We start from the raw sequence: 25,284 nt of genomic DNA, 5'->3' as shown, positions 1-25,284 counted from the left end.
ACAGTGGGGCAGAAGGGATAATTTAAGCACAGATGCCTAATCATCAATTTTGTGCATTTGGTTTTGTTTCCAAACTTTTATGTGACAGAGCAAAATTTTAAAAAGAATATATTATTACACATATTATAGCATGAATCAGATTTTGTTCTTACTGCAGAGCAGTGAAACATGATGGACAGTGCAAAAGTATAAACTGTGTTTTAATACAGCTCATGTAAAGATTTCAGCAGGTCATCAATGTCAACCACTTCCCCTGGGGACAGAGATGAAGCCATGTCTAGTGCAACTCAAGCAAAACACACCACATTATAAAGCCAGCATCAATTATATCCAGTGAAACAATCTCACCTTAAATCTCTGAGGCTGATGAAACTGTATTGTTGCCTTTTTCTGGTCAAAATCCTTCTTCAGCTGCATGTAATTCACTTTGCCTTCTTTATTTAAAACCTTCTTCTTTCCATTCACACACTGCAGATATTCACCTCTCGCCCATAGTGCAGGCCCTGGCTGCACAGCTCCTTCAAGTCTGACAGCTGGAACAGGGACAGGCAGTAAGCAGCCACCAGGGGATCATTGCTCTGGACGAGTAGTGGCTTTTGCTCCCAGTACTCCTTGAAAAACACCTCTTCTTTGATGGGGGAGATCAAGCTCCCAAAGAGGCTGTCTGGGTTCTCAAAACTCAGGACTGAGGGAGAACAAGCTGCTTCCAGCTTTGCTCGTTTACACTGTGCCTGTGTTTCTTTTCCCATTTCAGCATGCTTCCCTCCTTTCTTGGGCATGGTTCCTGTTCAAGAGGAGAGAGGACCAAAACAATCAACCAGCAACACAACCTCAAGAGCTCACGGGCCCAGAGCAACAACTCTTACCCTACCCAGTGGGATATCAGAGTATCCCGGGAACAGCTCTGGTTTCAGAGCCTCACTATTTGCTCCAAAGCATCAACAGTTTACAGAAGACAGGGAACATTGTTAGGCCTTCCTGTTGATGCTCTGTAATTACTACATTTACAAGTTTAAAACTTGTAAAATTTACCAGTTTAAGAACTGAAAGGCCAAGATTCTGCTTTCAGTCCTGTCGAGCTGTCAAACTTTGTTTATGTAGAACAAAAAGAATTCTTTCATACAAGCACAGACATTTCATTTTAAAGCTGGAAGTCATTTACTTTGTTTTCCCCAGGCAGATAGTATGATTGTGTACCATTATGCAAAAATAAAGAAGTTGATCTACAAATGGTTTGGCTGCCAAATTCACAGGAAAGTTAAGGGGAAAATCAAGTAACGGTAGGTAACTGTGCAAGTCTGGAAAGCCAACACCTGAGAAGTTTGAACGTGCTGATGCCATAATTTCTAAGTAAAAATGACAGCTCTTCTCCCTACACCCATTTGATAGGAAATGCTATCAATTTGTTGAGATACTTTTATTTACACAGATCCCGTATTTTGAAACTTAAACTCCAGTTCTGGTATTTACATGCAGCACTAAGTTCTTCTGTGCAGCAGGACACCCTTGCTGGCCCACTAACTCCTGGGCAGTGTTTCATCAGCAGCTCCTGCACAGCCTGTCCCTCAACAGTAACCGAGGGTCACCTCAGCCCTGCAGGAGGGAATTCACATCACCTCCTTCCTGAGAGAATGAACATTCCCAACTGCAGCATGAGGCAAGGGAATGCGTAAAAAATTAAAGACTGAAAATCAGTCCCTGACTGACAGCAAGATCTGAAGATGCTGCTGAAGGCACCAAGATCTAAAGCTGACATCCCCAAATGACAGCAACACAAATGCAGCCAAGCCTGGATTAATAGTTTTGAATTCCAGACCTAAATCCATTGTACCAACCTCTCAGCTCATTCACACTGATTTAAAGAAGTTACATTCAGATATTTACTATTCATAGAACGCAGCTTCATTTATAACTCGTGCTGTTCTGTAGCGTTCTGCTGGTTATTACAGCTGTTCCAAGCCCCCTGCCATGGGCAGGGATACCTTCCACAAGATCTAGTGGCTCAAAACCCCATCCAACAGGATCCAACCAGGCCTTGAGCACTGCCAGGGATGGGGCATCCACAGCTTCTCGGGGCAACCTGAGCCAATGCCTCACCACCCTCCAGCAGAAAAAAATTCTCCCTTACATTTAGTCTAAACCTAAACCGTTCAGCTTAAACCCATTGCCCCTTGTCCTGCAGCTACAGGCCCTCATAAAAAGTCCCTCTCCATCTTTCTTGCACCACTTAAGTCCTGACAGGCTGCAAGGAGGTCTCCACAGAGACTCCTCCAGATTGAGCCATCCCAACTCTCCCAGCCTGTCTCCGCAGCTGCTCCATCCCTCTCATCATCTTCCTGGCCTTCCCTGGACTTGATCCAACAGGTCTGTGCCCTTCTCACGCTGGGAGCTCCAGAGCTGGATGCAGCGCTCCAGGTGGAGAATCACCAGAGCGCGGCAGAGGGGCAGAACCCCCTCCCTCACCCACGGCCCGCTGAATGGGATGCAGGATACGCCCGGATTTCTGGGCTGGGAGCTCAGCGCCAGCTCAGCCCCAACTTTCCATCCACCAGCACCCCCAATTCCTTCCGTGCCGGGCTGGAGGACAAACTCCAGCGCAGAACCCCACACGGGAGCAGCTGCTCCCCACCAGGGCTGTTCCCTCCCACACCACGGCAGCTCCCTGGGAAGCGGCGGGAATAGCGCCGGGCACAGCGGGAACACCGCCGGGCACAGCGGGAACACCGCCGGGCACAGCGGGAATACCGCCGGGCACAGCGGGAACACCGCCGGGCACAGCGGGAATACCGCCGGGCACAGCGGGAATACCGCCGGGCACAGCGGGAATAGTGCCGGGCGCAGCGGGAATACCGCCGGGCACAACGGGAATACCGCCGGGCACAGCGGGAATAGTGCCGGGCACAGCGGGAATACCGCCGGGCACAGCGGGAATAGCGCCGGGCACAGCGGGAATAATGCCGGGCACAGCGGCTCCGAGGACACGCGGTGTCCCCGCTCCCCCCTCCCGGCTCCCGCCGCCTCCATCCAGCCCCTTCCCGTCCCGCGGCCCCGCACTCACCCGGGCAGGAGGGAGGATCGCGTGGGATCGGGGCGGGCCGGGATGGATCGGGGCGGGCAGGGGAGGCGAGGCCAGGCAGGATGTGCCGGCTGGAAGCGGGAGGCGGTCCTGCCGCGCTGGGAGTCACGGGAGGAGCCGCTTCCGGGCGGCCAGTAGGAAATCCGGCGGCATTCCAGTGTCATTCCAGTGGGTATTCCAGTGGGAACGCAGCAGCACTAAGGTTAATCAATCTGCTTCATACAACGGTGCCTGGGCTTCAGCTGCGTTATTTATTTTTTTTTTCCTGGACCAAAAATCTTCTTCTAGAGTCTCCCTGAGTCTCCCTCAAAGAAAACTTTGGAATCCTCACCGAGCACGTGAAAACTTCCAGAAATATTTTTAGATGCCTGTTAATGGTTTGGTTTACGTTGGCTAACGATGTCAGAAACAAAAGAAAATGTTAGGTAGGCTTTGCTGAAGCTTTGTTCTTGTGTACTGGCTTGAAGGATACGAAGCAGAACTGGCAGAAATAAAAAAGGTGGATTTTGGAAACCTCAGCAGCCTTACAGTGCACGGCTGATGTTGGTACAAAGTTACACTGCCATAAGTGTAACTAGAAGGAGCTTTCAATGACAGGTAAGAGAGGGGACTGTGTCCTGTCAACAGCTTAAGGAGGGAGAATAACAGAGCCTTGCACATCTCCAACACCAGTTCAAATCCTTCCCTTTACGGAAAGTGGTTTTCAGTCTTGTTCCTCCTCACAGTGTGGTTGTTACACAGTCATAACTTCTGCTTCCCTGGCACTAGCTGGATCCTTTGGAACAAATGTCCTGATTCCAGTGGGTTCTGCATTCATGGATGCATCCAGCAAATTCCTGTGTGCTGAGCAGAGAAAGTGGCAAAGTATAATATGTAGAAAAGGGGGATGGAGGAGAGAAAAAGGCAAACGCTGCTCTAAAGTCCTTGTTCCTTTACCACCTGGACCGCTCTGTCGCCAGCTGACCAAAATATCCTGGTCACTTGAACATGAAATAAGGATTAATCAGCATGTGGCTGGGTTACCAGCAGAGAGATTTTGCCAGGGGTGAACCTACAGCTGTCCTAATTGTAGAAATGTGTACAAATTAGATAAAAAAAATTAAGTTTCTCTAGAAAGCTTTTTTTTTCATAGGCCTGTGAGCTTCAAAGAAAAAGAAGACAATCTCCACTTTCTAATTCTGAGTTCATCACTACATCCCTCAACATCCAGGACATTTTGCAAAACTTATTAAACTTCAAATATTTTAATGTAAATGCTCATCAATTAGTTGGGATATTCAAAGTGAAAAATAGGTCACTGTCATGAAATTCTCTTTATTTCTTTCATGAGAATTAGCAAGCTTTGAAGAAGGAAGTAGTTCTCCAGACTTAAAAGGTTGCATCACCTAAATTAACACTCACAGGATGTTTTCTCACTACAGATGGGCGTACCAGCAGATGCTAAAAATAGAGAGGCCACATCCTGCACCTCAGCCGGTCACAGACACCATTAAAAGATGTTATTTCTGTTCCAAAAATCCACAAAGTACCTCAGCCTAACTGCCTGAACACCATCAGGGTGAATACTCAAACAAATACACATTTACATAATGGCTGTGGTGTTTTTAATTTGCTGTGGGACATAAACCCCACACATCTGACCGGTGGTGCTGGACAAGATCGTCCAGTGACGAAGGCAAGTGCTTCCAACTCCAGGGCTGTCTCTTGATCCGCCTCTAGAGTAGAATATCAGGGAATATCTCCGCATCTCTGTTCCGTCCTGCGATAGCCTCCATCCCTTCCCCAAGCTCTGGCAGTCCTGGTGGACTGCAGGCAGATTATCCTCTGCCTAAGGGACAAAATCCAGCCTATAGGGCAAGGACTTCAAGTATTTCAGTTCTGAGCCAGTAGGGCACTGCAGTACTGTTGTGTAAACACTAAATAAGGAGAAGGGGAAGGAAGAAAATAGAAACTTTTTTTTTTTGGTTGCAAATAGGTTTTTTTCACGTGGGTTTAGGGTGTTTATTTGGGAAAGGTTCTTCCCTCCGAGGGTGGTTGGGCACTGGACCAGGCTCCCCAGGGCAGTGGTCACAGCACCAAGGCTGGCAGAGTTCAGGCACACGGTGTGACTCTTGGGGTCGGTGCTGTGCCGGGCAAAGGCTTGGACTCGACGCTCCTCGTGGGTCCCTTCCACCTCAGCACGTTCTGTGATGGTGCGATGAGTTCCCTCTCTTTCAACACTTTCGTTATTTTTAGGGCTCCTCGCTGCCCGGGGCCCGAAGCCCGCCTTCCGCGCGCCTGCTTCCCTGCCCGTTGTGGCGGCCGCAGCCAGGCGCTGAGTGCCCGCTCCCGGGCGGGCACGGCCGCTCGCTCCAGGAGTGGGGGGGCAGCGCCGGCGCCCCGAGGATTCCCGGGATTCCCTCGGCGGTTTCCAGGCAACGCTCCCCGCGCGCTCCTCGCTCCAGGGCCGAACGTGCGCAGCCAATGGGAGGCGGCGGAGTGGGCGGGGCGAGGCGGGGATTGGGCGGGGCGGGGGCGGGGCCGAGAGGGGCGGTTGGTGGGGTTTGGGTGGGAGCGGGCGGGGCCGGGAGCGGGAGCGCTGCCGCTGAGCGGCCCCCGGGCAGCGACCCCCGGGGAAGAGACCCCCGGCGAGTGGTCCCCGGTGCGCGGCCCCGGGGGAGGGACCCCCCGTGCGCGGCCCCCGGCGAGTGGCCGCTGGTGAGCGACCCCCGGTGAGCAACCCCCCGTAAGTGACACTGGTGAGCGACCCGCGGTGAAGAAGCCCCGGTAAGTGACCTCTGGGGAGGGATCCCCGGTGAGCGACCCGCGGTGAACAACCCCTGGCAAGTGACCCCCGGGGAGGGAGCCCCGGTAAGTCACCCCCGAGGAGGGACCCCCGGTGAGTGACCCCCGGGGAAGGACCGCGGTGTGCGGCCCCCGGGGGTGTCTGTCCGGGGCTGGGCGCGTTCCTTCCCCGTGCAGAGCCGAGCGGGGCCGTGGCGGGAGCGGGGCCGGAGCGGAGCCGGCCGGGGGGGCAGAGGGGAGCCCTGAGCCGCCTTCTGCCGAGGGGGCTGCTGGAAAGGAGCCTGCGCTGGGAGGAGCGGGGGACGTGGCCCGAGGCTGAGGCAGGGGAGCTTCAGGTCAGCTCCTGGAGAAAGGTTTCTCCCTGTGTTTTTCGGGGGGGGCTCGAGCACTGCAATGGGTTGCCCAGGCGGAGCCAGCACCCCGGCAGGTGTTTCAGAGGCGCCTGCATCTGGCCATGGCTGACACGCTTTAGTGGTTTGGGGGTTGCTGGGGCAGTGCTGGGCTGACAGTTGGACTTGATGGAATCATGGAACGTGCTGAGCTGGGAGGGTCCCACCGGCACCGTGGAGTCCAGCTCCTGAGTTTTAGGCACCACTAAAGGAACTGAATCTGGATCGAGCTGTTTGGCTCCAAAAACTCTTCTGCCCCTAGTCTACACTGCCAAGTAAAACCAAACAGACCGTGCAAAATAGAGGCCTGTGTTCCCCCCAAAGGGAAGGCAGGCAGTTACAAACCAGGACAGTAAATCAAAGCTCAGAGCTTACATTCATGGTCCCCACAGTTGTATGACACATCAAACCAGTCCTCTGTTCATTTCCCGTGTAGAACTCTCATCAGGAGCCCCAAACTTTCCTGTGTGTATTTGTATAGATATGTATAGATATGTATAGGTAGATAGATATACATACATAGATATGTATAGGTATATATTTGTGTGTATCTCTGTAAGATTCTGTATCTTTGGATGTGATATTGGCATGCTATTGTTGTGTGGCAACAAGTGGACTTAAAAGGTTATAACACTTTAGGAGATCACCTTTCTGCTTGTGGGTCCTATTTTTTAAAGAAGGTAACAAGAAAAGAACTCTTTAGCCAAATATAAGTTAAGGCATTAATCAGAGCAAATGTATTGATTTTTATTTCCAATTGTACAACAAGTCATTCAACTATTTGCATACTCCAAAGCTGGGTTGGAAACTTCTCCCTCAGAAATAAGAAAAACTGTTTTCCGAGGCTGTTACTGACAGCCATGGCAGAGTTTCCAATAACAACTCCCCATTCTTGAAATGCAAAGCCTGAAAAATGAAACAAGCGTTAACCTGGAATTCTTGTTGCCAGCACTGATCTGGACAGAAGTTATCAGAGAGTGGAACAAAGCTAGCACCACAAACAACCTTGGGCTCTGCATTCGTTTGTCATGGCAACAAAGTTTTGCTTTTCAACCCATCTGCTAAGGAAACCTTGCCAGAACTGTGAGCTTATAACACTACTTTTCTTAAGAAGTTAGGAGGCCTTAATCCAGTGTACACAGATGAGACCCTGAAGTAGGAGAGAGGCCAGTTGCTGATGATCAGTGCAGATGAGGAATCAGCTCTGCTGAGTAGGCTTCAAGCTTTGTGATTTTTACAAGTGGACTATTTCAAATCTGTTGTAGAAGAAACAGTCTTTTCTGTTTGATCAACTTTCCACTTTCAGAATACTGGAGTTTATCCCTCAAATTCAGCCTGTAGTTTCAAAAGATAAAAATCCTTACAGGAAACCTTTCAGCCTCAGTAGCCAATTGCAACATGCCCAGGGAAGTTCAGCAACAGCACCATTCAGTAAATGAACTGTTCTGGCCCAGCCATCCCAGAGAGATTGAGCTCCAGTGCTAAACCCCATAGAGTGCCAAGTGCCATAAGAGCTGATTTTTGACTTTGCTGAGATTCTCTCTGGTTTCATTTGGCATAGCTGGCACATCTGGAGCAAAGGGTCTGGGCAAAAGTACATCCTTAGAAGGGTCCAGTACAAACCATGTGACAAGATTAGCGATTTCTCTAATTGAGGAAGGGACTTGCTAACAGGGAACAAACACCTCTGAGACAAAAGGTGCCACCACAGAAAGCTCTTGCTGCCCAAGAAGAGCCCAGGCTGCCCCAATGACTACACCTGAAGCCAAAGGATCCAGACTTTTTTTCCTGGTGGAAGGTGCTGCTGTTCCCTTTTTTTCTGCCGTGTGCTGCCATGGCCGGTCCCACCTCCTGGAAAATTGAATCCAAATGAGGATTCCTGCCACACAAAAGGTGCCACCACAGAAAAAACTCTTGCAGCCCAAGAAGTGCCCAGGCTGCCCCAACATCTGCACCTCAAACCCAAAGCTTTCAGACTTTTTTTCCTGGTGGAAAGAGCTGCTGTTCCCTTTTTTCTGCCCTGCACTGCAATGGCCGGTCCCACCTCCTGGAAAATTGAATCCAACTGAAGATTCCTGCCAGACAAAAGGTGCCACCACAGAAAACTCTTTGATGCCCAAGAAGTTCCCAGGCTGCCTCAACAACTGCACCTGAAACCAAAGAATCCAGACTTTTTTACCTGGTGGATAGGGCTGCTGTTCCCTTTTTTCTGCCCTACTCTGCAATGGTCTGTTGTACCTCCTGAAAATAGAATGTAAATGAAGATTCGTGCCAGACAAAAGGTGCCACCACAGAAAGTTCTTCCTGCCCAAGAAGTGCCCAGACTACCCGAACAACTGCACCTCAAAGCCAAAGCTTCCAGACTTTTTTTCCTGGTGGAAAGAGCTGCTGTTCCCTTTTTTCTGCCCTGCGCTGCAATGGCCGGCCCCACTTCCTGGAAAATTTAATCTAAATGAAGATTGCTACCAGACAAAAGGTGCCACCACAGAAATTTCTTGCTGCCCAAGAAGTGCCCAGGCTGCTTCACCAACTACACGTGAAGCCAAAGGTTCCAGACTTTTTTTCCTGGTGGAAAGAACTGCTGTTCCCTTTTCTCAGCCCTGCGATGCAATGGCCGGTCCCACCTCCTGGAAAATTGAATCCAACTGAAGATTCCTGCCAGACAAAAGGTGCCACCACTGAAAACTCTTTGATGCCCAAGAAGTGCCCAGGCTGCCCCAACAACTGCACCTCAAAGCCAAAGCTTCCAGACTTTTTTTCCTGGTGGATAGAAATGCTGTTCCCTTTTTTCTGCCCTGCACTGCAATGGCCGGTCCCACCTCCTGGAAAATAGAATGTAAATAAAGATTCCTGCCAGACAAAAGGTGCCACCACAGAAAGTTCGTCCTGCCCAAAAAGTGCCCAGACTCCCCGAACAACTGCACCTCAAAGCCAAAGCCTCCAGACTTTTTTTCCTGCTGGATAGAGCTGCTGTTCCCTTTTTTCTGCCCTGCGCTGCAATGGCCGGTCCCACCTCCTGGAATTTTGAATCCAAATGAAGATTCCTCCTAGACAAAAGGTGCCACCAGAAAAAACTCTTGCTGCAGAAGAAGTGCCCAGGCTTCCCCAACAACTACACCTCAAAACCAAAGAATCCAGACTTTTTTTCCGGGTGGAAAGAGCTGCTGTTCCCTTTTTTCTGCCCTGCGCTGCAATGGCCTGTCCCACCTCCTAGAATTTTGAATCCAAATGAAGATTCCTGCCAGACAAAAGGTGCCACCACAGAAAAAACTCTTGCTGCCCCAGAAGTGCCCAGGCTGCCCCAACAACTGCACCTGAAACCAAAGCTTCCAGACTTTTTTTCCTGGTGGAAAGAGCTGCTGTTCCCTTTTTTCTGCCCTGCGCTGCAATGGCCTGTCCCACCTCCTAGAATTTTGAATCCAAATGAAGATTCCTGCCAGACAAAAAGTGCCACCACAGAAAACTCTTGCTGCCCCAGAAGTGCCCAGGCTGCCCCAACAGCTACACCTGAAACCAAAGCTTCGAGACTTTTTTTCCTGGTGGATAGAGCTGCTGTTCCCTTTTCTCTGCCCTACTCTGCAATGGCCTGTCCCAGCTCCTGGAAAATTTTCTCTAAATGAAGATTCCTGCCAGACAAAAAGTGCCACCACAGTAAACTCTTTGCTGCCCCAGAAGTGCCCAGGCTGCCCCAACAACTGCACCTCAAAGCCAAAGCTTCGAGACTTTTTTTCCTGGTGGAAAGAGCTGCTGATCCCTTTTTTCTGCCCTGCGCTGCAATGGCCGGTCCCACCTCTTGGAAAATAGAATGTAAATAAAGATTCCTGCCAGACAAAAGGTGCCACCACAGAAAGTTCTTCCTGCCCAAAAAGTGCCCAGACTCCCCGAACAACTGCACCTCAAAGCCAAAGCCTCCAGACTTTTTTTCCTGGTGGAAAGAGCTGCTGTTCCCTTTTTTCTGCCCTACTCTGCAATGGCCTGTCCCACCTCCTGGAAAATAGAATGTACATGAAGATTCCTGCCAGACAAAAGGTGCCACCACAGAAGGTTCTTCCTGCCCAAGAAGTGCCCAGACTACCCCAACAACTGCACCTCAAAGCCAAAGCTTCCAGGCTTTTTTTCCTGGTGGAAAGAGCTGCTGTTCCCTTTTTTCTGCCCTGCGCTGCAATGGCCGGTCCCACCTCCTGCAATTTTGAATCCAACTGAAGATTCCTGCCAGACAAAAGGTGCCACCACATAAGAAACTCTTGCTGCCCAAGAAGTGCCCAGGCTTCCCCAACAACTACACCTCAAAACCAAAGCTTCGAGACTTTTTTTCCTGGTGGAAAGAGCTGCTGTTCCCTTTTCTCAGCCCTGCGATGCAATGGCCGGTCCCACCTCCTGGAAAATAGAATGTAAATAAAGATTCCTGCCAGACAAAAGGTGCCACCACAGAAAACTCTTTGATGTCCAAGAAGTGCCCAGGCTGCCCCAACAACTGCACCTCAAAACCAAAGCTTTCAGACTTTTTTTCCTGCCAGAAAGAGCTGCTGTTCCCTTTTTTCAACCCTGCGCTGCAATGGCCGGTGCCACCTCCTGAAAAATCTACTCTAAATGAAGATTCCTGCCAGACAAAAGGTGCCACCACAGAAAGTTCTTCCTGCCCAAGAAGTGCCCAGGCTGCGCAAAAACTGCACCTCAAAGCCAAAGCTTCCAGACATTTTTTCCTGGTGGAAAGAGCTGCTGTTCCCTTTTTTCTGCCCTGTGCTGCAATGGCCAGTCCAAACTCCTGAAAAATTGAATCCAACTGAAGATTCCTGCCAGACAAAAGGTGCCACCACAGAAAGCTCTTCCTGCCCAAGAAGTGCCCAGGCTGCCCCAACAACTGCACCTCAAAACCAAAACTTCCTGACATTTTTTCTTGGTGGAAAGAGCTGCTGTTCCCTTTTTGATGCCCTGTACTGCAATGGCCTGTCCCACCTCCTGAAAAATTGAATCCAACTGAAGATTCCTGCAAGACAAATGTCTTACCACAGAAAGCTCTTTGCTGCCCAAGAAGTGCCCAGGCTGCCCCAACAACTGCAACTCAAGGCCAAAGGATCCAGACTTTTTTTCCTGGTGGAAAGAGCTGCTGTTCCCTTTTTTCAGGCCTGCACTGCAATGGCCGTTCCCACCTCCTGGAAAACTGAATCTAAATGAAGATCCTTGCCAGACAAAATGTGCTGCCACGGAAAGGTCTTCCTGCCCAAGAAGTGCTCAGGCTGCCCCAACAACTGCACCTGAAGCCAAAGCTTCCAGACTTTTTTTCCTGGTGGAAAGAGCTGCTAATTCCCTTTTTTTTAGCCCTTTCCTGTATAGGCCAAAGTAACTCCTTAAATAGACTGCAGATGAAGATTCCTGCCAGACAAAAGGTGCCACCACAGCAAGTTCTTGCTGCCCAAGAAGTGCCCAGGCTGCCCCAACAACTACACCTGAAGCCAAAGCTTCCATCTATTTTTTTCCTGGTTGAAAGTGCTGCTGTTCCCTTTTTTCAGGCCTGCGCTGCAATGGCCGGTCCCACCTCCTGAAAAATTTAGTCCAACTGAAGATTCCTGCCAGACAAAAGGTGCCAACACAGAAAACGCTTCCTGCACAAGAAGTGCCCAGGCTGCCCCAACAACTGCACCTCAAAGCCAAAGCTTCCAGACTTTTTTTCCTGGTGGAAAGAGCTGCTGTTCCCTTTTTTCTGCCCTGCTCTGCAATGGCCGATCTCACTGAAACAGGAGGCCAGGCCCAAAAGAGTTAAGTAAGAAATTTGGGCCTGCTAACAAGCTACCAACATCCAAGACGATCTGTGTTCGTTCTGTTCTACTTACTGGACCAAAGCTTCAGAGAATACTACAAGAACATGTAATAGGACTAGAAGCAATAAATTAGAAATATAACAGGATCAGGTAGACATTTGAATAGGAGAAATAGGCCGGGAGCCAGGGCTTTTCCCAAGCTTCAGTGAGCAGGTCAAGAACAATGGAAGAGAAGAAGGGTCAGGCTGAAGAAGATGAGTTTAAGCCCCCAGACCAACCAAAATTGAGGGCCAAGACAAGCACCGCCCCAAGCCCCGCCTGAGCTCCAGCTATACTCTGCCTATTATTAATATGCATTGATAGTTGTTGTAATCACTTGAATATGCATTTAATCACATCTGAAGATTGTATAAAAATGCTGATTTTGTGTGAAGCCTTTGAGCAAGTTTGTCCAGCACGAGCTGCCTTGCTCCCAGCATCGAATAAACAAATACCTTGCTGCTTAAAGATAAAAAAGTCTCTGAGCAGTTTCTCAGACCAATTTTTCAGATTCATTTGGCGACCTGCAGCAGCACACCTTCTCCACCCGGCTGCGGAATCCCCCGGAGGACGGGACCCCCTTGGGCGCCCTCGGGTAAGTCTTTCTACCCGAAGGGGCTCCCTTCTTTGGTGGCTTCTTGCGGGGGCTGGACAAGAACACTGCCTATTGATAAAAGGTATTTGTATCTGGTTTCTGGTTTTGTTTGTTCTGGTTCTGGATACCCGTGAGTCGAGGCGGGACGCCGTCTCGCAGGGGACACGGGAGAGGACGCTCTCCCGGGGGAATATCCCCTCTGGTCTGGTCTGGTCTGGTTTTGTTTGTATTTGGCCCAATATTGTTATTGTGTACCTGATATATCTTGCTTACCTTGAAACATCCAGGAGCACATAGTTAAAGGTATTATCATGCTAAGAGTTGCTATATGAGAGGTAGTGCTGAAGAGTTAACTATAAGCACATCACTTTGGATAAGACCTAGAATTAAGATTTGTCAGTTTTGCAACTGTTAGTTATATGTATGAGCCTTGTGTAACAGATGTAAGGTTTGCCTCCCCGACAGACAAGGTTGGGTAGAACCAGTGTGCATATTGCAGAAAAGAGGGACACTGGAAGCAAGAATGCCCTGAATTAACAGGTGGAAATACAGGCACGGGAGAGGCTGTTGTTGCTTACAGAGTACTGAGTGAAGGGGGGGCCGGCAGGCCAGTGCTAGGGGACCTGCTGGTAAAAATTAAGCTAGGGGAAGAAAAAGAAGAATTAGATTTTCTAATTGATACTGGAGCTACATTTTCTGTTTTGAATTAATACCTAAAAGTGATAAATATGTTTAAGTCGTGGGTGCCACTGGCCAATCAGAAAAGCTTTCTTTTGAAACCCCTAAAGTTCAAAACTGGAAAACAAATGGGAGTGCATCAGTTTTGGTATTTACCAAATTTATCCAAACTGGTATTGGGCAGAGACTTACTAGAAAATCTGGGAGCTATAATAGAATTCAAACAAGGTAAAATTGAACTTAAGGTAAAGGAAGAACAATTAATAGCAGCTCTGAGTTTAGCAATGAGCTATGTGGAGCCAAGCCAGGGTAATTCAAATGTCAATCAAGTTTTAGATCAGGTATACCCAGGAATTTGGGCTACTGAAACACCAGGAAAGTCAAAAAGAGCAGCTCCCATTGAAATAGAATTACAGACAGGAGCAAGCCCAGTAGTTAGGAAGCAATATGCACTGAAGCTGGAAGATAGAAGAGGAATTGAGCCAATAATAGACAACTTTTTGAAATTAAGATTTTGTAGAGTGTGAATCAGATTGCAACACCCCAATTTTACCAGTCAAAAAGACAAATGGAACACATAGGTTGGCTCAGGATTTAAGAGCAGTAAATAAAATAGCTAAAACATACATGCAGCTGTTGCAAACCTGTATACCTTATTAACAATATTAAAAGAAAGTGTAATTTGGTTCACAGTATTAGACTTAAGAGATGCCCTTTTCTGCCTTCCCTTAACACAGGAAAGTCAAAGGATATTTGCCTTCAAGTGGGAAAATCCCACCACAGGAAGGAAAACTCATCTCATTTGGACAGTGTTACCTTAAGGGTTAGAAAATATTCCCACAATTTTGGGAATTAATTAGCAAAAGAATTAGAACAATGGCAGTCACCACCGGGAAAGGGTGTACTTTTATAATATGTGAATTGATTGTTACTGAAAAACAAGAAGAATGCTACTAGAGTAACAGGACCAAATTTATTTACCACAATAGAGCAAGTCACATCACAATGTGAACTTTGTCTGAAATACTGGAACAAAAATACACCAAAGGGCAATAAGCAAAGGGCATTTCCCAGGTGAAATTTGGCAAATTAATTTCTCTGAGCTCCCAAGAAAAGGGGGGGGGTCCTGTTATCTCTTAGTTTTGACTGACACATTTTCTGGATGGCCTGAAGCTTTCCCATGTAGAAAATAATTGAATCAAAAGGAGTGGTTAAAGTCTTGTTGAATGAGATTGTACCATGGTTTGGAATGCCTAGGAGCATCTCTTCAGATAGAGGTTCACACTTTTGTGCATGAATTGTACAGGCAATAAGTAAAGCACTAAAAATCAATTGGCAACTGCATATGCCCTACAGACTCCAAGCAAGTGGGCAAGTAGAAAAGATGAATCTAAAATATGTCAAGAAACAAATTTTCATTGGTATCAAGCTTCACCTATTGCTTTAATCAGGCTAAGGGTCAAGCCAAGATCAAAAGGGAAACTGAGTCCATTTGAAATTCTCTTGGGCAGACCCTACATGATGCAAGCTGTGAATAGTGAAGCTGTAGATCAAATCAGTAATCAATATGTGTGTGATCATGTTATGGCTGTAGGGAAACAATTGCAGAAAAATGCTACAGTGGTGTTAGAACACCAACCCAAGCAGCCTGATTGTAAGTTACATCCATTCAACCCTGGTGATCAGGTATATGTTAAGAATCTTTCAGGAGATCCACCACGAGAGAAGTGGGATGGACCCCAGCAGGTGCTGATGACCACCTTCACAGTGATCTGGGTGAAAGAGAAACCCACGTGGATCCACTGCTCTCGAGTCAAGAGGGTTCCAGAGGAAGCATGGACCTCGGGAGAGGAATCATCTACTATCAAGCCTCCTCAATGCTGATCTTTGGACTGATAAGTACACTGGTGTTAAATCAAACTCTTGCCCAAAAATTATTATGGTCTCAGGCCTATAATGGGAATTCTAGTCTATGATTTGCTATAAATATAGATATTCTGAATTCATCTGAACTGAACCAATACAATGCATCTGTTATAGTCCTTCAAGGAACAAGGGTACTGAATAATTGGTAAAATCCTGGTACCCCATACAATGCAAGTGTTTTATAGGCACAGATCAGATGGTCACCCAAAATTGACGTTACTGTGAAATGTAATTAGTGGCTGATCAGTGTTGGCACACCTTCACTCTAGATAAATCAGTTTCTGTGATGTGTCAGTGGACATTCAGGGAAGGAAATATAACCAGGAGATTTCCAACCAGCAAATCTCCTACCACCCCATTGACTAAGACCACCACCAGTTCTACAACTCCTTCTTTAGCTTGTGAGAGTGTCCACAATTTAACTTATGCTGGACCTTACATGATTAGACACTCAAATGAGCAGAAGCTGTTGTTAGATCCCACATATTCACTGAAGAGGGTTCGAATAAACCTTCAAGTAAACATATCAAACATACAAAAAGATTGTCAGCCCTGTATTCAACAAAGCCTTAAAGGCTGGCATGCATAGATGATGGCCAGATCCCCTCGTACCAGAATTCAAAGAGATGTAACCGGATGGTTTGGCACAGGATTAAGTGTATTAAACACCATAGATCAAGAAGTATTAGGGAATAAACTAAGTGCTGTCACATCTGATCTAGGAAAATTCAAAGTCCCTTTAAGATCATCTTTGCTCACTTTGGCAGAAACACAATCATTGGCAGTTAAATTGTTAACATTAGTAGCTAACCACACTGCAAAGGATTTCACCAAGATTATTGACAATGCTGGTGTCATCCATAAAAGGTTTGCACTTGCAATACAATGTCTCCAAACTCAACAGTGGGTACAATCTGTAGCTGCAAGAATATTAAGGGAAGGAACCTCAGGAATATTACCACAAGAAGTAAGAGAAATAATAGCTAGAAACAGTTCTACTACACAATTTGAGACAAATTACCAGGCGTGGTGGCAGTTAGTGAACTTCACTTACAACCCTCAACATGAACAAATTGAAGCTTATGTACTCACTATCAGTGCAGCTAAAGAAAAGACCATCTTTCCTATCCTGACATTAGGAGCCATACACCAAAATGTAATTGTCAGACCCATAGACCATAATGTTTGGGCAAGTTATAATCACACCAAGAAAAAGTGACAGTCAGTCAGTCCTGAGGCATGTATTCCTAAAGGACAATTAGGATATATCTGTGAAAATGCTGTAGTAGGAAATGAAGATTTATGCTTAGATGCTGAAGATAGTGTGTGTACCTTTGAAATGCTTCCCCATGCTAAAACCCAATCACAAGTCTATTATGTAGGAAATAGTTGTGCATGTGTTAGAATCTTTTGTGTTAATTTTACCATAGATATTTGTCATGAAGTAGTGAGTGGTACTAATTTTTTTGTTTTACTAAAATAATAGGCTGTGACTTTGATTATATCATTCTAGTGACTACTAGACAACTGATTGAAGCTGATTATACAATGTATCATGATGTGCCAAAATTGCAGACAGGAATGAACATTAATCTTCTAAAGCAATGCTTAAACATCCTGATATAGAAAAACTGGTCCAGGAAGTAAACAGAACGACTAAACGAATGCTCTGGCAAGTAGAACATGACACTGAAAGCATAAAAACTGTTCTAACCAAAGTAGAAAAAGTGGGAGAGCACCACTGGTGGGACATCTTTACAGGATACTCCCCTACAGCATCACAAGTGTTCCACTATTTGATACATCCAATATTGGTATTAGGAGCTAGCATGATTCTACTGCTGGTCCTAATTGTTTGGCTATGGTGCAAATCAAGCATCATGGTTAGAAGGATGCAGATAATGTGGGCTGTGATGAATACCTATCAAAATGCATTAGAACTTGAGGAAAGAATTCATAAATTCTAAACAAAAAGGGGGAAATGAAACAGGAGGCTATGCCCAAAAGAGTTAACTAAGAAATTTGGGCCTGCTAACAAGCTACCAACATCCAAAATGATCTGTACACGTTCTGTTCTACTTACTGGACCAAAGCTTAAGAGAATAGTACAAGAACATGTAATAGGCCTAGAGGTGATAAATTAGAAATGCAGTAGGATAAGGTAGACATTTGAACAGGAGAAATAGGCCGGGAGCCAGGGCTTTTTCCAAGCTTCAGTGAGCGGGTCAAGAACAATGGAAAAGTAGAAGGGTCAAGCTGAGGAAGATGAGTTTAAGCCCCCAGACCCCCCAAAATTGAGGGCCAAGAGAAGCACCGCCCCAAGCCCCGCCTGAGCTCCAGCTATACTCCACCTATTATTAATATGCATAGATAGATGTTGTAATCACTTGAATATGCATTTAATCACATCTGAAGATTGTATAAAAATGCTGAGCAAGTTTTTCCAGCGTGAGCTGGCTTGCTCCCAATGTTGAATAAATAAATACCTTGCTGCTTAAAGATAAAAAAAGTCTCTGAGCAGTTTCTTGGACCGATTTTTTGGATTCATGACATCATACCATTTCTGTGACATCACACTTCCCATGTGACATCACAGCTCCCCTGTGACATCACATCTTTGTTGTGACATCAAGGATTCTCTATGACATCACATCCATCATATGACATCACATCATATCATCCCTGTGAAATCACATCCTCCCCGTGACATCACAGCTCTCCTGCAACATCACAGCTCCCCTGTGACATCACATCTTTCCTGTGTCATCACATCTCCCTCATGACATCACAGTCATCATATGACATCACAGCTCTCCTGTGATATCATATAATTCCTGTGATGTCACATCCTCCCCTGTGACATCACAGCTCTCATGTGACATCACATCTCCCCATGACATCACATCTTTCCCGTGACATCACAGCTCCCCTCTGACATCACACCTCCACTGTGACATCACAACTACCCTATGACATCACAACCATCATATGACATCACACCTCTCCTTTGATATCGTATCCTCCCTGTGGCATCACATCCTTCCTGTGACATCACATCCTCCCTATGATGTCACATCCTCCCTATGATGTCACATCCATCACATGACATCACATCCTTTCTTTGACATCACAGCTCCATGACTTCACATCCATCATATGACATCACACCTCTCCTGTGATATCACATCCTCCCTTGTGACATCACATCGTCCCTGTGACATCACACCTCCCCATGATATCACAGCTCCCCTGTGACATCACATCCAGTGACATCCAGATCCATCCCAAGGTTGGGGGTGTTTGTGACAGGCAGAACCACAAATGCCTGCACAGCCCAGAGCAGTCAGTGTGGGGCTGTGCTTGCTGCTGCACAGACCCCCAGGGAACAAACTGAGGCAGGAGTTTGGGGGACTGGGTGTGTGTCCCTAAGGAGGACACTTGCCTTATTATTGCTTATTATTTGTAATATCTTATAGATCTATCATACACCACCTAAGGATGGATTCTATAGAATATGTGCCATAGATATTTGGGTTGGGTCTGGCTGAGCTGCAGTTCAGTTCCCCACAGCAGCCCTCCCAGGGCTGGGCTTGGCATTGGCAGCTGGAAGGGGGTTGAGAACACCCCAGTGTTTTGGCCACTGCTGAGCACAGCACCAACACTGGGACATTCCTTCCTTAGCTGAGGGCAAGAGCCTGGCAGGGGACCCAAGTAGGCCAGCTGAGCCCAACTGACCCAAGGGACATTGCAGACCATGGGAGGTCAGCTCAGCTCTAAAAGCTGAGGCAGAGAGCAGGAGGGGGGCATTCATTGTCTGATGGCTGCCTGCTGAGGAACCGTCCCGCGGACCCAAGTCCTGCTCCTCGGGAGTGGCCGACCATGGCTGCTCATGGGAAGCAGAGAACAAACCCTGCTGTCTTTGGCTTCTGTGTGCACAAGCTTTGTTCTGCTTTTTGCTTTAAAAAAACTGCCTTATCCCAACCCACTATTTTGTTTTTCCCACCTTACTCTCTCCCATGTCCTGTTGGGAAGGGGAGTGATAGAGCGGCTGGGAGGGCACCTGGTGTCCAGCCAAAGTCAACCCACCACACACCTGAACACTTCCAGAGACTCCACCACCTCCCTGGGCTACTTTTTCCAATGCCTGAACACTCTCTCAGTGGAAAAAGGTTTTTCTAACATCTAATCTAAATCTCACCTGATGCAATTTAAGGCCATTTCCTCTCTTCCTGTCACTAAAGGCTTTGCAGAAGAGACCAACTCCCACACCCACTAAAACCTCCTTTCAGGTCATTGTAGGGAGCAATGAGGTCCCCCCTGAGCCTCCCCTTCTCCACACTCAACCAGCCCAGTTCCCTCAGCCGTCCCTCAGCAGACATGTTTTCCAGAGCCTTCCCCAGCTCCGTTCCCTTCTCTGGACATGCTCCAGCCCCTCAAGGGCCTTTTGGCACTGAGGGCCCAGAACTGGACACAGCACTCCAGGTGGGGCCTCCCCAGTGCCCAGCACAGAGGGGCAATCAGTTCTCTGCTCCTGCTGGCCACACTCTTCTCCACAAAGGCCACGATGCCCTTGGCCTTCTTGCCCCCCTGGGCACACTCTGCCTCATATCCAGTCCCTGTCAAGCAGCACCCCCAAGTCCCTTCCTGCTGAGCAGCTCTCCAGCCCCTCTGTCCCCAGCCTGGAGCGTTCCAGGGGGTTGTTGGGACCCAAGGGCAGGCCCTGACACTTGGCCTTCTTGATCCAGCCTGCCCAGATCCCTCTGCAGAGCCTTCCTGCCCTCCAGCACATCCACACTCAAACCCAACGTGGTGTAGTCCATGACTTTCCTGAGGGGGCACTGGATCCCCTGGCCCAGGTCACCCAGAACGATGTTAAACAGGAGCAGCCCCAACCCTGAGCCCTTGAGAACCCCACTAGTGACCATGCACACCTGGATTTCCTTCCATTCCCCACCACTCCCTGGGCCATCAGACACTTTGTCACCCAGCAAACAGTTCCCCAGGCAAGCCATGAGCAGCCAGTTTGTGCAGGAGATGCTGGGGGAGATGGTGCCAAAGGCTTTCTGGAATTCCACAGAGACACATCCCCAGCCTTTCCCTCAGCTGCTGAGCGGGTCCTTTGTCAGAGAAGGAGATGAGGTTGGTCAGGCAGGACCTGCCTTTCCCAACCCCACACTGGCTGGGCCTGATCCCCTGGTTGTCCTGCCCGTGCCATGGGATGGCACTGAGGAGGATCTGCTGCATGGACTTCCCTGGTCCTGAGGTCAATGGGACAGGCCAGGAGTTCCCCAGATCCTCCTTTTGGCCCCTCCTGTGCATGGGCATCCCATGTGCTTGTTGCCAGTCAGCTGGGACTTGTGCAGTTGTGCAGCACTGCTGGGGAATGAGTGAGAGTGGCTTGGCCAGCTCTTTCTCCAGCTCCCTCAGGACTCTTGGCTGCATCCCATGTGGGCCCAGGCACTTGGGGGGGTCTCACTGGCAGAGCAGGTCACTGACCATTTCCTCCTGCATTGTGGGGGCTTCACTCAGCTCCCCATCACCAGCTTCCAGCCAAAGCCTTCCTGACAGGTGTCCAAGGGGTCAGTTCTGCTGCCCCCTCCTTCCTTCCCCCACAATGGAAAACTCCCTCATTTTGGGTCCCTGTGCCCCAGACAGTTCTGACCACCACCTCACCCACCAGTCCCACAATCATGGAATGCTTTGGCTTGGGAGGGGCCTCAAAGAGCAACTCAGGACTCTCAGAGGAAAGATTTCCTTCCTATCTCCTCCAACCCTTCCCTCTACCTGTGTGAAGCCACTGCCCCTTGTCCTGTCACTCCAGGCCCTTGTCCAAAGTCTTTCTCCATCTTTCTTGTTGGCTCCCTTTGGGCACTGCAAGGCCACAATTAGGTCAGCCCAAAGCCTTCTCTTCTCCAGCCTGAACAATGCCAATTCTCTCAGCCTTTCCTCACAGCAGAGCTGCTCCATCCCTCTGATCCTCTTGCTGCTCCCCTCTGCACTCGCTCCAACAGGTCCATGTCCTTCCTGTGCTGGAGCCCAGAGCTGGAGGCAGCTCTGCAGGTGGGGCAGCATTACAGCCACGCATGTTCCAGCAAGGACACTGTGGAACCTCCTGGAACCAAGGACCATTGTGACACTGCAGGGCCTTCTGGAGCCAAAGGAGCCCTGGGACACTATGGAATCTCATGGAATCAAGGCAGCACTCTCACCCTGGGAAACCTCCTGGAATTCAGGGCCCATTGTGACACTGCAGCTCCCCATGGAACAAAAGGAACCCTGGGACGCTGCAGAAACTCATGGAACCAAGGGACCATTGTGACATTGAGGGGGCTGATGGAATCAGGAGTCCATTGGGACAATCCAGGGCCTCATCAAATCAAAGGAATTCTGGGACACTGTCGAGCCTCCTGGAACCAAGGGTTCCTGGTGACATGTGTGTCCTCCTGGAACCAAGGGAGCCCTGAGATATTTCTGAACCTCCCAGAATCCAGGGGCCATTGGGACCCTGCTGAACCTCCTGCATTCAAGTGCTCCTTGTGAAACTGCAGGCTCTCCGGGAACCCAAGGATTCCTGGAACACTGCACAGCTCACGGAACCAAGGGGCCACTGTCCCACTGCAGCTCCTTCTGAAGCACAAGGGACCCTGGGACAATGGGGAATCTCCGAGAATCCAAAGGGCATTTGGGGACTGCAGGGCCTCATGGAACTAAAGGAATCTTTGGAGACTGGGGATGCTCATGGAATCCAGGGGCCATTGGGACATGTGGGGCCTCCTGGAAGCAAAGGAACCCTGAGAATTTTTGTGGGAACAAGTTAAGGCAGCAGCAGCTGCATTCAGTTAATCAGGATCACCAAAGAGTGTTTTGGCCTTGACTGGTGTTTTCCATCCAGAAAGTGCAGTTTGCCAAAGTGGAAACCACTTGGAATGCCCTGCATGGTTTTTTCTCTGTGTTTTTCTCTGGTGGCTGAACACAGCCAGCACATGAGGGGAGGGGGATGTGTGGGATCAGGGCACTGCTTTGGGGCCATGCTGGGAATTCCAGTGGACTAAAAGACAAAGCCCAGGTGCTGTTTCCAAAGGAACCCCAATGAAAGGGGGACAGCGGAAAGATGGGAGGACAAGTCCCAAAATGGAACTCTGTGTGTGCAGCCTCATTTTATCCTTCCGCATTCACAGGAGAGAGGGCAAAACGTGGGGGTTGGGACCCCAAAAGTGTTCAGGGGGGAAATGGGGGATTGAGGGGACAATGAAAAAGTGGGAGAAATAGGGAGAAGGGTGGAAAAGGGGGGGTGGTTTGACCGGTCTGACGGTCCCATGGGGGTCTTTGGGCACAGGGGGGTTGGCAAAAGGGGGGTGGCCCCCCTGAGCTCCCAACTGACTGTGGTGTGCTGGGGGCTGCTGGATCCAATCTCAGCCTTCGATCATGCCAACACTTTTAAGTTTAGGGGAATTACAGAGGTGTGACTGAACCACTTTCGTTTCCCAGGTTTTAATGATGGCAAGTCAGATCTATTGATACAAATGAATTATTAAGGGTTACAAATGATCAGACAAAAGATCTTCATCAGAATTATTTACTGCACAAAATACACACTAAAACTAACAGGAGTACAGCATAAGATAGGACAGTGCTCTACACTAAAGCAATTGTTGAAGCAATTCTACTCAAGCTGCCACAAAAGCAATAATTCTTTATTAGAAATAGATGGAACTCCCCCAGACCAACGCTCGGGGGGAGATCTCTGCTCTCAACCTCCAGCAGTGACTTTGGGGGGGCCCCAGCCAAGGCAGGAATCTCCAAACATCCTCCAGGAAGGATTCTGTTGAAAGAACCTGCCCCTGTGAAAGGGGACTGGCCCTTTCTGGTCAAAAGTGATGGAGTGACAGTCAGGGTGGAAGCACTGGCTGAAGCTTATCCCACAGTCGGGGCACTGGTAGAGTTTCTCTTACTGGTGGGTCCGTTGGTGTTTAGTCAAATTAGAGCTCTGGGTGAAGCTCTTCCCACACTCCCCACACTTGTAGGGCCTCTCCCCGGTGTGGATGCGCCGGTGCCTGACGAGGGTGGAGTTCCGGTTGAAGCCCTTCCCGCAGTCAGTGCAGCAGAAGGGCCTCTCATCTGTGTGTGTCCGCTCATGCAGGAGGAGATATGAGCTGGTCTGAAACCTCTTCCCACATTCCAAGCACTTGTAGGGCCGTTCCCCAGTGTGAATGCGTTGGTGGGTGCGGAGGGTGGAGCTCTGGCTGAAGCTCTTCCCACATTCCCTACATGTGTAGGGTCGTCCCCCCGTGTGGATGTGCTGGTGGGTTAGGAGGGTAGAGCTTTTACTGAAGCTCTTTCCACATTCCCTACACTTGTAGGGCCGTTCCCCAGTGTGGATGTGCTGGTGGCTGAGGAGGGTGGACCTGTCACTGAAGCTCTTCCCACATTCCCCACACGTGTAAGGACATTCTCCAGTGTGGATGTGCTGGTGGGTGAGGAGGTGGGTGCTGCTCCTACTGAAGCTCTTCCCACATTCCAAGCACCTGAAGGGCTTCTCCCTGCTGGGAGGCTGATCAGGGACCACCAGGTCAGAGCTCCCCCTCAAGCTCCGGCCGCCTTCCTGGCACAGGCTGGCTCTTTCCTCCTCAGAGCACCCTGGGATGGCTTTGGAGCCCCTCCTGCGGGGGGATCTCCGGCCCTTTTCCTCCCCGCTGCCTTCCTGCGCCGGGGAGCCCTTCAAAACGGCCTCTCCCACCAGGGTCTCACGGGGGGATTTGTCCTCCGGGCTCTCCGTCCTCAGCTCGGGGCCTGGGGCAGGAAGCAAGAAGGACAGGCAGGGGATTTGCCTCCGGCCCACAGGGAAGGCCAAGGACATCCCCCCAACTCCGGCCCCGGCAGGACGGCGGCGCCAGCGGGGTTGTCCTGCAGCCGGGGCCATGCTGGGCTGACAGAGCCAGCACAACACCCGCCCAAAGGGACACTGACTGCCTCCTCACCTGCCTGGGGGGCCCAAGGCATCTTCCTCTTCCTCGCAGCCTCCTCCTCCATCCGCCCAAGCCTTGGGAAGGACAAATCCTGATGGGGGGGAAACAAGGGCTGAGCGCGTTGGCTTGGGGGTTCCTCCTGCCCAAGTCCATATCTAGAGCTCACTGGGCATCCCATGTCCATAAAAAAACCCAAAACACCAAGATTCAGCCCAGAAAAACCTAAATCTCCAAGATTCAGGCAAAAAAACCCTCAGAAATAGTGAGATGAAGTTCCCCCCCCATAAACTGCAAAAAGTTGAGATTCAGCTAAAATATACTACAAAATATGAAGATTAGCCCGCAAAACTCTCCTAGAAGTTCCCCCTCTCTCTCCCCCTCGGGGTTTCAAAGGGTCTCCCCTCTCTGCAAAACTGGGGGTCCCACTTAGGGATGCTGGGAGTGTTGAGGGTGCCAAGAGTACCTCCTCCTCTGCCTTACGCCTTTGGGGTGCCACGTTCCCAGACATTCCCCCTTTCCAGGTTCTCCACTTTGTTGTCCCGGGGATCCCAGGGGTCCCCACTGTCCAGGATTCCCCTTCTCGGTGCTCCCCTCTCCAGTCTCTTGGGGTTCTAGCAGCTCCCACCTCTCCCAGCCTTCCTTGCACTCCAGAGATCAAGGCATGGGGACACCCCCATGGCAACCCCGCTCCCGCTCTCTCCCCTCCTCTCAGCCCTCCTTTCACACCCCTTTCCCACCCGCCCCCCAAACCCCAGCTCCCCTCCATTCCCTTTGGGGGTGACCCACCATCCCTCGTGCTCCCTTTGGGGGTCCCACCCGCTCTTTTCGCTTCTCTCGCCCCTTTCCCATCGTGGCCGCTCCGCTCACCCGACAGCGGCAGGAAGGGCAGGGACAGGGGCGGAGCAGGAACAGCAACAGCAGGAGAACAATCACCCCCCATCCCACGGGAAGGTGGAACTCGTCCCAAATATCCTGGGGGGAACACGGGGGATCGTGACATACTCGGGCTGCCAGCACAGATTTCCCTGCACAGGCTGCAGTGAGTCAAGCTCTGGAGAGGAGATTGTGCACC

The 25,284-nt window shown here is 49.5% G+C and overlaps 1 protein-coding gene and 1 pseudogene across 1 annotated transcript in view; one reads left to right on the top strand and one right to left on the bottom strand.

Annotated features, from left to right (window-relative positions):
- Positions 1 to 24,148, bottom strand: part of LOC135405492 (zinc finger protein 239-like) — a 239,440-nt gene extending 215,292 nt beyond the window's left edge. Inside the window, exon 1 of the mRNA XM_064640191.1 lies at positions 23,170 to 24,148. Coding sequence (XP_064496261.1) covers positions 23,195 to 24,103 — 909 coding nt within the window. The 5' untranslated portion in view covers positions 24,104 to 24,148 and the 3' untranslated portion in view covers positions 23,170 to 23,194. The remainder of the gene's footprint in view (positions 1 to 23,169) is intronic.
- LOC135405019 (zinc finger protein 91-like) overlaps positions 1 to 25,284 on the top strand; it is a 95,796-nt pseudogene that overhangs the window by 61,288 nt on the left and 9,224 nt on the right.

Source organism: Pseudopipra pipra, chromosome W (genome assembly GCF_036250125.1).
Source record: "Pseudopipra pipra isolate bDixPip1 chromosome W, bDixPip1.hap1, whole genome shotgun sequence".
NCBI lineage: Eukaryota > Metazoa > Chordata > Aves > Passeriformes > Pipridae > Pseudopipra > Pseudopipra pipra.
The sequence above is the reverse complement of the archived record's forward strand: the minus strand, read 5'-3'. Positions and strand labels throughout refer to the sequence as shown.